The 12,360-nt window shown below is 36.8% G+C and overlaps 1 protein-coding gene across 4 annotated transcripts in view; it reads right to left on the bottom strand.

The window, feature by feature from the left end:
* The window catches only part of CCNT1 (cyclin T1), a 41,655-nt gene that overhangs the window by 7,570 nt on the left and 21,725 nt on the right, over positions 1-12,360 (bottom strand). For all 4 annotated transcript variants that reach the window (XM_069580878.1, XM_069580879.1, XM_069580880.1 and 1 more), the window contains exons 6-9: positions 10,998-11,060; positions 9,509-9,554; positions 8,199-8,362; positions 7,964-8,034 (exon numbers count right to left, since the gene is read on the bottom strand). In XM_069580878.1, the coding sequence (XP_069436979.1) occupies positions 7,964-8,034; positions 8,199-8,362; positions 9,509-9,554; positions 10,998-11,060 (344 nt within the window). The remainder of the gene's footprint in view (positions 1-7,963; positions 8,035-8,198; positions 8,363-9,508; positions 9,555-10,997; positions 11,061-12,360) is intronic.

Genomic DNA, 12,360 nt, shown 5'->3' with positions numbered 1-12,360 from the left:
GAAATGAACAAAAAGCTCTAAGGCATATAAGCATACTTGTGGAGATGTTGTGGGTTCAGTTTCAGACCATCTCAATGCAACTAATATCACCATAAAGTCAGGAAATTCCCTGGTAGCTCAGTCGGTAAAGAATCTGCCTATAGTGCAGGAGATCCAGGTTCAGTCCCCTGCTTGGGAAGATCCCCTGGAGAAGGAAATGGCAACCCACTCCAGTATTCTTGCCTGGAAATCCCATGGACAGAAGAGCCTGGTGGGCTACCGTCCACAGGGTCACAAGAGTCAGACTGAGCAACTAAACCACCACCATCACAATAAAGCAAGCCACAAATTTCTCATTACCCAGTGCACATAAAAATTATCCTTATATTGTCTATTAAATATGCAGTAGTATTATTTCTTAAAAAAACAAGCACATACCTTAATTTAAAATACCTTATTGCTAAAAAATGCTAACCATCATTTGAGTTGTAGTAGTATTAAGGATTACCGATCACATATCACCATAATAGGAATTTCCAAAATATAACAGACACAAAGTAAGCAAATACTACTGGGAAAATGGCACAAACAGACCTTTTCATTGCAAGGCTGCCACAAACCTTCATTATAAAAAGTGCAATATCTGCAAAGTGCGATACAACTAGGTATGCCTATATAAAAAATACCATAAGTGACAGAAGTAAATCTCCCCGTATCTGTAATTACTTTAAGTGTAAGTGGACTAAACTCTCAAGGAAAAGATAGATTTGTAGAATGGATAAAAACATATGCCTGAACTCCAACTTATAGTTATCTATATGCCACTGAGATCCAAAGACCCAAACAAGCAAAGTGAAAGGATGGAAAAAGAAATACATGCAAACAGTAACCATGAGAACATGCCTGCTATTCTAAGAGCAGACAAAATAGACTTTAAATCAAAAAAGGTTTTAAGAGACAAAGAAGGACATTATATATGTTAAAAGGCTAGGTATAGAAATAAGACACACCAGTTATAAACATTTACATACCTAGTGACAGGCCATCAAAATTATGAGGCCAAAACCTAAAAGAATTCAAGAAAAATAGACAGCTTTACAGTAATAGTTGAAGACTTCAATACCCCCTCACAATGGTAGATAGAGCAGACAAAAGATGAGGAAATAGGACTTAAATAATAAACTAACTAGATCCAACAAACATATACAGAACACTCTCCCCCAAACCAGCAACATACATTCTTTAAGTGAATATGAGACATTTTCCAGGACAGACCATATGTTAGGCCTCAAACTTAGTCAACAGATTTTAAAAGACACATATCATACTAAAAATCAAAACAAGATAAAAGTTAGTGAAAACTGGGGGGAAAAAAATCATAATGGATCAAAGAAATCAAAGGGAAATGAGAAAATACTTAAGAGAAAAAGGAAAACAAAAGTACATTTCAAAACTTAAGGGATGCAGCAAAAGTGGTGCTAAGGGAGAAATTTCACTAAAATCAGGAAACTAAAATCCCACAAGCTGCGAAACACAAAAACAAATCAACAAACATCTCAAAACAACAAACTTACAATTTAAGGAACTAGAAAAAGAGGAACAAAGGTAGCAGAGAAAGATACAATAAAGATTAGAGCAAAGAATAAAATGGAAAAAAGAAAAATAGAGAAAAATCAAAACAAAATTTGGGGACTTCCCTGGTGGTCACGTAGTTAAGAATCTGCCTGTCAATGCAGGGGACACAGGGTCAAACCCTAGTCCAGAAAGATCCCACACGACGTGGGACAATTCAGCCGGTGCACAACTACTACTGAGCACGGGCTCTAGAGCACTTGACCTGTAACTACTCAGCCTGTGTGTTCCAATCCCTGAAGCCTGCACGTGTAGAGCCCGTGCTCCAGAACAAGAGAAGCCACCAAAAGAAGTAACACCAATCCTTTTCAAACTCTCCAAAAAATAAGAGGAGGGATACTACCTGACTCATTCTATGAGGTGAGCATCACCCTGATAACAAAATCAGACAAAAACACTGTAAGAAAGGAAAACTACAGGCCAATATCCCTTAAAAACATAGATAAAAAATCTTCCACAAAATACTAGCAAAATGAATTTGACAGCCTGTTTTAAAACCTACATATCATGACCAAGTGGGATTTATTCCTGGAATATAAAGACAGTTCAACATACGGAAATCAATTGCTATACTATGTCACAAAAAGGGAGACGCGACTGAGCACGTACACAAGCACATCACATAAGCAGAATGAAGAGGAAAAACCAATACATGATCATCTCAATTTATGAAGAAAAAGCATTTGACAAAATGCAACACTTTCAACATAAAAATACTCAACAAACTAGGGATATAAGTAAACTTTCTAAACATAATAAAAGCCATATATAAAAAAAAACCCACAGTGAATATCATATTCAATGATGAAAGACTGAAAGCTTTCTTTAATATCAAGAATAAGGAAAGGATGCTCACTTTCAACACCTGCATTCAACACACTTCTGGAAGTCCTAGCCACAGCAATCAGGCAAGAAAAAGAAATAAAAGGCATCAAATTGGAAAAGAAGAAGTAATATTATCGGTCTGCAGATGACATGAACTTATATGTAGAAAACTACAAAGATTCCATCAAAAAATTATTTTCTCTAATTCTATTAGAATTAATCAATGAATTAGGCAAAGTAGCAAGATAAATAAAATTCAGTTACAATTCCCTGAATGAACAGTAAACAATCTGAAAAGGATATTATATGAAAACAATCCCATTTGCAACAGCATCAAAAAGAATAAAGTACTTAGAAATTACCAAGTAAAAGACTTGCACGGGCTTCCCTAGTAGCTCAGAAGGTAAAACACCTGACTGCAATGCAGGAGACCCGGGTTCAATCCCTGGGTTGGGAAGATCCCCTGGAGAAGGAAATGGCAACCCATTCCAGTATCCTTGCCTGGAAAATCCCATGGACAGAAGAGCCTGGCGGGTTGTACAATCCATGGGGTCACAAAGAGTCGGACATGATTCAGGGACTAATACACAAAGACTTGCACAGTGAAAACTGCAAAACACTGGTGAAAGATATTATGGAAAACATAACCAGAAACCCATCCCATGTACTGGATCCAAACATTAATTCAAACATTAGTATTGTTAAATGTGCATACTCAAAGCAATGTATAGATTCCTGCAATCACTATCAAAACTCCAACGCCATTTTTTGCAGAAATAAAAAATCCATCCTACAATTTATATGGAATCTCAAAGGACCCTGAATAGACAAAACAATCTCGAAAATGAAAAACCAAGCAAGAAGACTCACACTTCCTGATTCCCAAACTTACTACAAAGCCACAGTAATCAAAACAGTGGAGTAATGACATATAGATGAATGGAACAGAAGTCCAGAAAAAACCTTGTCATACATGGTCAAATGATTTTTGACAGGGATACCAAGACCATTCAATGGGGAAAGGACAGTTTTTTCAACAAATGGTACTAGGAAAACTACACATCCACATGCAAAAGAATGAGACTGGACCCTTACCTTATACCATATACAAAAATTAACTCAACACAGATAAAGGATCCAAATCTGAGATCCAAAACAACAGAACTCATATACCCTGAGAAAACCATAATTCTAAAAGACTATACCCCGACGTTCAATGCAGCACTACTTATTTACAATATCCAGGATGTGGAAGCAATCTAGGTGTCCATTGACAGATGAATGGATAAAAGAAATTGTGATACCTATATACAATGGAATGTTACTTAGCCACAAAAAGGAATGAATTGGAGGCAGTTAAACTGTGGTGGATGAACGTAGAACCCGTTATACAGAATAAAGTAAGTCGGAAAGAGAAAAACAAATATCATATGTGAATGCATATATATGGAATCTATAAAAATAGTATTGATGATCCTATTTCCAGGGCAGGAACAGGCACCGAGTACAGACTTGTGAACACAGAGAACTTCCCCTTGTGGGGGAAGGAGAAGGTAAGATGAATTGAGAGTAGCACTGAAATATATACATGACCACATGGAAACAGTGACAGATTTTATTTTCTTGGGCTCCAGTATCACTGCAGATGGTGACTGCAGCCATGAAATTAAAAGATGCTTGCTCCTTGGAAGAAAAGCTATAACAAACCTACAGATCTGAGAGTTGTACCATAAAGAAGGCTGAGTACCAAAGAATTGATGCTTTTGAATTGTGGTGCTACAGAAGATTCTTCAGAGTCCCTTGGACGGCAAGGAGATCAAAGCTGTCAATCCTAAAGAAAATGAACCCTGAATATACATTGGAAGGACTGATGCTGATGCTGAAGCTCCAATACTTTGGCCACCTGATGCAAAGAGCTGACTTAAAGGAAAAGACCGATGCTGGGAAAGATTGAAGGCAGGAGGAGAAGGGGACGACAGAGGATGAGATGGCTGGATGGCATGAATGGACACAAGTTTGAGCAAACTCCAGGAGATAGTGAAGGATAAGGAAGCCTGGCATGCTGCAGTCCATGGGGTTCAAAGAGTCGGACATGACTTTGCAACTGAACAACAACAATGGCTGGTTCACTTGTTGTAAGGCAGAAACCAATACAACACTATAAAGCAATTATCCTCCAATTAAAAAAATATATATACAACTCTTAGAAGAAAGCAAAGAACAAAAGGTTCACAACACTGCATTTAGCAATAACTTCTTAGATATGACAGCAAAGGCCAGGTGACCACACCCCTCCCCAAAAAGGACTCCATGGAAATATTTAAATTTTGTGCATCAAAAGACACTATCTGGAGTAAAAGGCAACACACATAGGAGAAAATATTTGTATAGTATATATCTGCTGAGGGATTAGTATCCAGAATGTGCAGAGAACTCCTAAAATTCAACAACAAAAACCAAACAACCCAATCTGAAAATGGACAAAGGACTAGAACAGACATTTCTCCAAAGAAGATACACAAATGGCCAATAAGAATATGAAAAATGCTTAACATCATTCATTATCAGGGAACCACAAATCAAAGCACATCCTTTAGACAGCTACTGCCAAAAAAACACACATTAACAGCAAGTGTTAACAAAAATATAAAGAAATTAGAACTCTGTGGAACTAAAAAGCCTCTTGATAAAAGTAAAACAGGAGAATGAAAAAGTTGGCTTAAAGCTCAACATTCAGAAAACTAAGATCATAGCATCTGGTCCCATCACTTCATGGGAAATAGATGGGGAAACAGTGGAAACAGTGTCAGACCTTATTTCTCTGGGCTCCAAAATCACTGCAGATGGTGATAGCAGCCATGAAATTAAAAGAAGCTTACTCCTTGGAAGGAAAGTTATGACCAACCTAGATAGCATATTCAAAAGCAGAGACATTACTTTGCCAACAAAGGTCCGTCTAGTCAAGGCTATGGTTTTTCCAGTGGTCATGTATGGATGTGAGAGTTGGACTGTGAAGAAGGCTGAGTGCCGAAGTATTGATGCTTTTGAACTATGGTGTTGGAGAAGACTCTTGAGAGTCCCTTGGACTGCAAGGAGATCCAACCAGTCCATTCTAAAGGAGAGATCAGTCCTGGGTGTTCTTTGGAAGGAACAATGCTAAAGCTGAAATTTCAGTACTTTGGCCACCTCATGCGAAGAGTTGACTCCTTGGAAAGGACTCTGATGCTGGGAGGGATTGGGGGCAGGAGGAAAAGGGGACGACAGAGGATGAGATGGCTGGACGGCATCACCGACTCGATGGACGTGAGTCCGAGTGAGCTCTAGGAGTTGGTGATGGACAGGGAGGCCTGGCGTCCTGCAATTCATGGCGTTGCAAAGAGTCAGACACAACTGAGCAACTGAACTGAACTGAACTGTTTGGTAGGAATGTAAAATGGTACACCAGTATGGAAAACAGTGTAGTGGTTCCTCAACAAAATAAAAATAGTACTAGCATATGACCCAGCAATTCTACTTCTGGGTATATACCCAGAAGAACAGAAAGCAGGGTCTCGAAAGAGATACTGTACACCAATATTCATTGCAGCATTATATACAAAAGCTAAAATGCAGACACAAACCAAATGTCTATCAATGGAAGAATGGATAAATAAAATGTGGTACAAACACACAAAAGATCATTCAGCCTTTTAACAGAACAATTAGAATTCTACAATATGCTACAACATGGATAAACCTTGAGGACGTGCTAACTGAAACACGTCAGTCACAAAAAAACAAATAATGTATGATTCCACTTACATGAGGTTTACAGGTACTAACAATAGTCTAAATAATGAAATATAATTGTGGCTGCCAGAGTTGGGGAATAGACAGTCATTGTTTAACGGTTATAGAGTTTTAGTTTTAGAAATGAAAAGTTGTGGGGATAGATGATAATAATGACTGCAGAACAGTATGCTGCTGCTGCTAAGTCGCATCAGTCGTGTCCAACTCTGTGAGACCCCATAGACAGCAGCCCACCAGGCTCCCCCGTCCCTGGGATTCTCCAGGCAAGGACACTGGAGTACAGTATAAATGCATGTAATACCTGTATACTTAAAAACGGCTAAGAGTAAATTTTATGTTATTTGTATTTTACCACAATTTAAATTTTTAAAAAAATTTTTTAAAGAGGGAAATTCTGCCATTTGCAACAACATAAATGAACCTAGAGGACCTTTTGCTAAGTAAAATAAGCCAGACAGAGAAAGACAAGTATTATGTGATCTTACTTATGTGAGGCATCTAAAACAGTCAAACTTGTAGAGAGTAAAATAGTAGTTTCCAGAGACTGAGGGAAGGAGGAAACAAGGACATATTAGTCAAAGGGCAAAAAGTTTCAGTTATCCAAGATGAATATATCTGAGAGATCCTCTGTACAGCATAGTACCTATAGTGAAACATATAATACTGTGGGAATTCTCTGGTAATCCAGTGATTAGGACTCGGTGCTATCACTGCCAGGGTCCCAGGTTCTAACCCTGGTCATGAAACTAGGGGCTTCCCAAGTGGCACAGTGGTAAAGTATCCATCTTCTACTGCAGGAGACGCAAGAGACGTGGGTTCAGTCCCAGGGTCGGAAAGATCCCCTGGAGGAGGAAATGGCAACCCACACGAGTATTGCCTGGAAAATTCCATGGACAGAGGAGTCTGGTGTTCTATAGTCCATGGGGTCGCAAAGAGTCAGAAAACAACTGATCATACACACACACACACACACACACACACACACACACACACACAAAACTAAGATCCCGCTACAAGGCAATAAAAATAATGAAGCTGTATTCATTCATGAACATCCTTGTCTTATGATTACAGTTAGTCTAAAACTCTAGAAATTTTGGTAAAGTTTTACACAAAAGTAAAAGATAAGACTTGTGTACTCTCAAATCTCCTTTGAACCCTAGGCAAACTCATTTTCTATAACTCAACTTAGGAGAAAGAAATTAAGCATCCTCAGTCTAGAATTCTCAGAAATGCAAGCAATACTTTTAAGCTTTCTAACACTGAAAATAAAAAAGAGAATAATTTCATTAATCATAAATAAGACTTTCAAGAATACCCGAAATATAACTTTGAACTGTGATCTATATAAAAACAAAATTCTAAAATCCATTTGAAAGCAAGTAATGTCAAAGATAAAATTACAATACCAGCTCTAACCTCCTAACTCTGTCTCTTTCCTATATAAGAAGCCAACATTCTGTGTCTCAGAAAAGCCAAATTTTCCCCCTTAATACTCTACACACAAAAAAATACTCAACCAATGTTGCTAACCAACTAAAAACCAAGAAGAGTTGCAAAACACAAAATAAACCCTGCTGTTACCTACATCAATGGATTTCTGAGCCAGTATTCCAGCTATGAAGCTGACATCGTAACTACCACATAACTATAAAAAGTAGAAATTCCAAACCTAGGGCACATATCCGTATCTGGTATCTCACTGGTGCAGTCAAAAGAAAGTGACAATAATTCTTACCCTCCAATTCCAAATTCGTTTGAGCCTGTTGGGGGTTTTCTCCAGAATCTGTAGAAATTCATGTGTCAGTTCTACAAATGAAATTAGAACATTTAAGAAAAATTCAGAGAGGCAGAAGTAATGAAACAAGAATAACCTCAACTAACTGTATTTATCTGAAATCAAGTCACCTTTGGCCAGGTAAGTGACAGATCAAGAGCAAGTGCTTCTCAAGGTCCCTTACTCTAAAACTTACCATCTAAAAGTTCCAAGGTCACAGTGGCGTCAACATACTCCCACCAGTGCTTCCCATCAGTTGAGACTGGGATCTCCCAGTTGGACCACTTGCAAGCCAGATGAATGCAGACACAGGCCACCACAGGAGGTGTGTACTGCAGGCTAAATGTGGTCAAATGCAGGCTGACATCAGAGGGAAGGAAACAAGAGAGTGTCATGAGCTCTCAATTCTGAACCCAAAGTTAAAAAACTCTCCATTATTTAAAAAAAAAAGAAAAAGAAAAAAAAACACTGGAGAGCAAGAAAGGCAAGAAATAGCCAGTGCTCTGATCCAACACCCAACCTAATCTTTCCATTAACCCATCTGCTCAGGTAACAACTTGTCTAATTTTTTTGACTATACATCATTTAATCCACACACTGATGAAGGACTAGAAAAAATAAAAACAAAAATAGACTGAGTACTCAGTTTTTTTAAATAAGGATTAATCAGCCTAAGAATAAGGTCAGAACAAAAGAAAAATTTTAACATTTTTAATATGTACAATCCCTAAATCAAATACTTAAGGAACTATCCTAAAAATTATCTTATTTCTTGCCAGTCATAGGTCTGGTCTCTTTTAAACAATGAACAGATAATCACTCACTCAAGTGTGAATATGCTTGATAGTTTATTTTTAAAATCTCTTCCATCAGGCTATAAAAATGAACTTCTTAGCCTTGACAGTCATTAGGAGTATCTTTGGTTTCCAAGAACTACAGAGTAGATTGGAGATGAGAATGAGCAAATAATTTGGTAATACATGTTATGTGTTAACTTTTTCTTTAAAAAGGGAATGAGAAAGAAAAAGTATCACAACTCTTCACACATATATATGCCCATTTATCTGGGAGTGAGTGAAGACAAAGAGTACCTTTTAAAATACCACAATTACAGCAGAATCCTCCAAACTAGATTTTAGTCACCAACTGGCAATGAAATCCAAGTTTAAATAAACTTTCAAAACTATGCTCTTGGATATTTAAATGTAAAGTAACAAACGCAGAATTAAGTTGGCTATCAATCAGCAACGAAAATATTTTATCACCTTAACAAATTTAATAAGCAGCATGGAAATTTTAAGGCACGCATGACAACTGTGCAGAAAAATCAACATTTACCATGGACTTGTCTATAACACATTCTATTAATATCAGAGATCCTTGACTAGATCGAGCTTACTAAGTGCCAGACCTATCATCTTTCCATATACCCAACAAAAAGTGACAATTCCAACCCAAGTAAAGTACTATCCCAAAAAGAGAAGAGAAAAATATTAAAATATAAACCTGTTGGTTGCCATGAAGTAAGAAGTTTGTGCTAAGTCCTTGCTTGCTAAAAAAAAAAAAAGGGGGGGGGGATTATTAGTTCCATTCATTCTCAATAATTACTTAGTAAGCATTTAATATTTGCAAGGCAGAGAATACAGTGGCAAATGAGACAGACATGGTCTCTGACCACCTGATGCTTACATTCCACTGTCAAATGAAACAGTTAAAGTGATTTTTTAATTATATTAACAATTATGCTGCTTCCAGACTTAGGGACTCAAGCTTTATTCTACACACCACATATAAGGGTTACATATTTAAAATACAATTCCTGGGCATCCTCTCTAGAGTCTAACTCAACACTTTTGGAGAAGGATGTAGTAACAATGAGCATTTTTAACAAGTAACTCAGAGATCCTGATACAAGAGTCCACTAAGAAATTCTAAGCTAGGGACTGAACTAATCTGGAGACAAGATCAGAAGACCTTTACATATTTGGAAAAAATTAGCAAATGACATAAATTATTTAAACATTTTACAATTAAAAAACTCTTCCTTCAAAAAAAATTTGTCTGGGTGACAAAGTAAATTTTAATCTTCCTTAGATGAAATATTAACATATTTAACCCATCTCTGTTTAACACTATGCTTGCTCAATGTAAACCTTTTAATGTTCTCAAAATATAAAGAACCCAAAAAACTTGAATTTTCAGATGAAACACATGATAAGGCCAATTATCAGTGAAAATCTACAAAACAAGAAATTGTGTTTAAATGCACAATGCTATTAGATATTCTTTCTTGATATTACTATTTGAATAAAAAGAAGAACTAGGTTTAATGCAATCATGGCTACTAAAGTTAAATTAGAATAAAAAGCAAGTCTGCCAAGGAATTAACAATGATGAAAGTTAAGTTCAAATCAATTCTACATGGCCTTCTGGGTGGCCTTTAACAGTGTCCAGGACAACCAACCCTAGAATCAAATTAAGATCACTTCCCTGGTGGCTCAGACCATAAAGCATCTGCCTGCAATGCGGAAGACCTGGGTTTGATCCCTGGGTCAGGAAGATCCCCTGGAGACGGAAATGGCAACCCACTCCAGTACTCTTGCCCGGAAAATCCCATGGACAGAGGAGCCTGGTAGGCTACAGTCCATGGGGTCGCAAAGTCGGACACGACTGAGAGACTTCACTTTCATTTTCACTCCCAAGATATCCTTAAAATTGCTATTGGATACTTTGATTTTAGTGACTTTCCAAAATCTGCCTCCAGCTTTGATAAACAAGAAACTCACTCACTTTATCTGAAGTCACCTAAAAACACTACAAGAACTCAACAGAAAAGCTCCAACCACTCATTTTGAAATCTAAAAGCCAGATACGTTTTTTTAATTTAAATTTTGGCCAAAGCAGCTGTATTATGTATTAGCCCACAGTAAATCTTAGCCTCTAAATGGTAAAACAGTTTAAGATAGCATCTCACATTGGGATTGGGATTCCTTACCTCGAACAAGCTGAGTGCACTTTACCACATGTGTATGTGGGTGATCAATTGTTAGTTCAAAGCCTAAAAAAAAAGTAACTGGTTAAAAACCTAAAGATACTCAAAATATTTTATACTGCTTTTATCTGAGTCATCACTGAAGGCTTCTCTCATTTTCTGGTCCCAAAACTGCCTATTGAGAAGCTCAGAGTCACATAAAGTATGGAGCACACTCTTAAGATTATCTTCAAAGGCACCACTCAGATTAATGACGTTAATAGAGTCTCAAGATCCCTGAACTATCAGTAACATCTGAATACAAAACGTGTTCTTAGGGACAACAGAATATATGACTGGAAAAGATGCAGTTACACAATGATTATCTGTGAAAGCTTAACCTTTAGAAAACATTTTTAAAACCTATTCCTCTCTTACTTCAGTCTTCTTCCTTTTCATCATCTCAATCATCATTAAGTACTGATCATTTTATCTAACTTTAAATGATCTTAACCAAAATGTAGTATGTCTATAAAAATTTTCCAAGAAATTTCTTTTTGTGTATGTAAATAAAATTATCTAGTACGAGTAAAGAAATTCTAGGGAATTCCCCGGCAGTCCAGTGGTTAGGACTCCGCACTTGCACTGCCAAGAGCCTGGGTTCAATCCCTGTCAGGGAACTAAGATCCCTTGTGCAGCAAGCCCAAAAAATAAAAATAAAGTCTGAGGCAAACTGATTAAAAAAAAGAAGAAAATTCTATTGCAAAATTTACTTGATGCAAATTATTCTAAAAGCACAACTGATTCTTACAAGTTAGATTTTACAGGTTTCCACATTAAAATATTAAAATGTATCCCACCAGAAAAATATCATTGCCCCCTAAAGTATGGCTACCTTGAAGATAACTAATTTAAAGTAAAAATTAGCAGAAACTAATTTGAAGAATTCATTGTGTGTATAGGTGTATATGCAAAAAATACAGGCCGATCAGCAACTTTCCCACATGACTCATGAAATACTCTATCTAAAGAGAAAAATGAGAGCCCAAAAGAACAAGAAAATCTTTATTTTCCGTATTTGCTAAGCTTTTAAAGGCAGTCTTATGAAAATAATACTAGATAATAACAGTACATCATCAGTTCTTTAGCCCATCAATTTAATTTAGCTTGAATTCCTCCATCTCCACTCTACTGTTTTGAATGCTGATTACCAATTTTAAAAACAAATACTGTTATTTAAATATAAGGACAGACTATGAAAACTCCTGGAAGGAAAAAAGTTATTTAGATAGTTTCTGCTATTATTTATCAGAAAGTTAAACACTGCCAAATCTTATCAAGCAAATCATGAATCCTAGAATAAAAACAAGCAGAAAAAGCCTGCTAA

This window comes from Ovis canadensis, chromosome 3 (genome assembly GCF_042477335.2).
Source record: "Ovis canadensis isolate MfBH-ARS-UI-01 breed Bighorn chromosome 3, ARS-UI_OviCan_v2, whole genome shotgun sequence".
Lineage (NCBI taxonomy): Eukaryota > Metazoa > Chordata > Mammalia > Artiodactyla > Bovidae > Ovis > Ovis canadensis.
The sequence above is the reverse complement of the archived record's forward strand: the minus strand, read 5'-3'. Positions and strand labels throughout refer to the sequence as shown.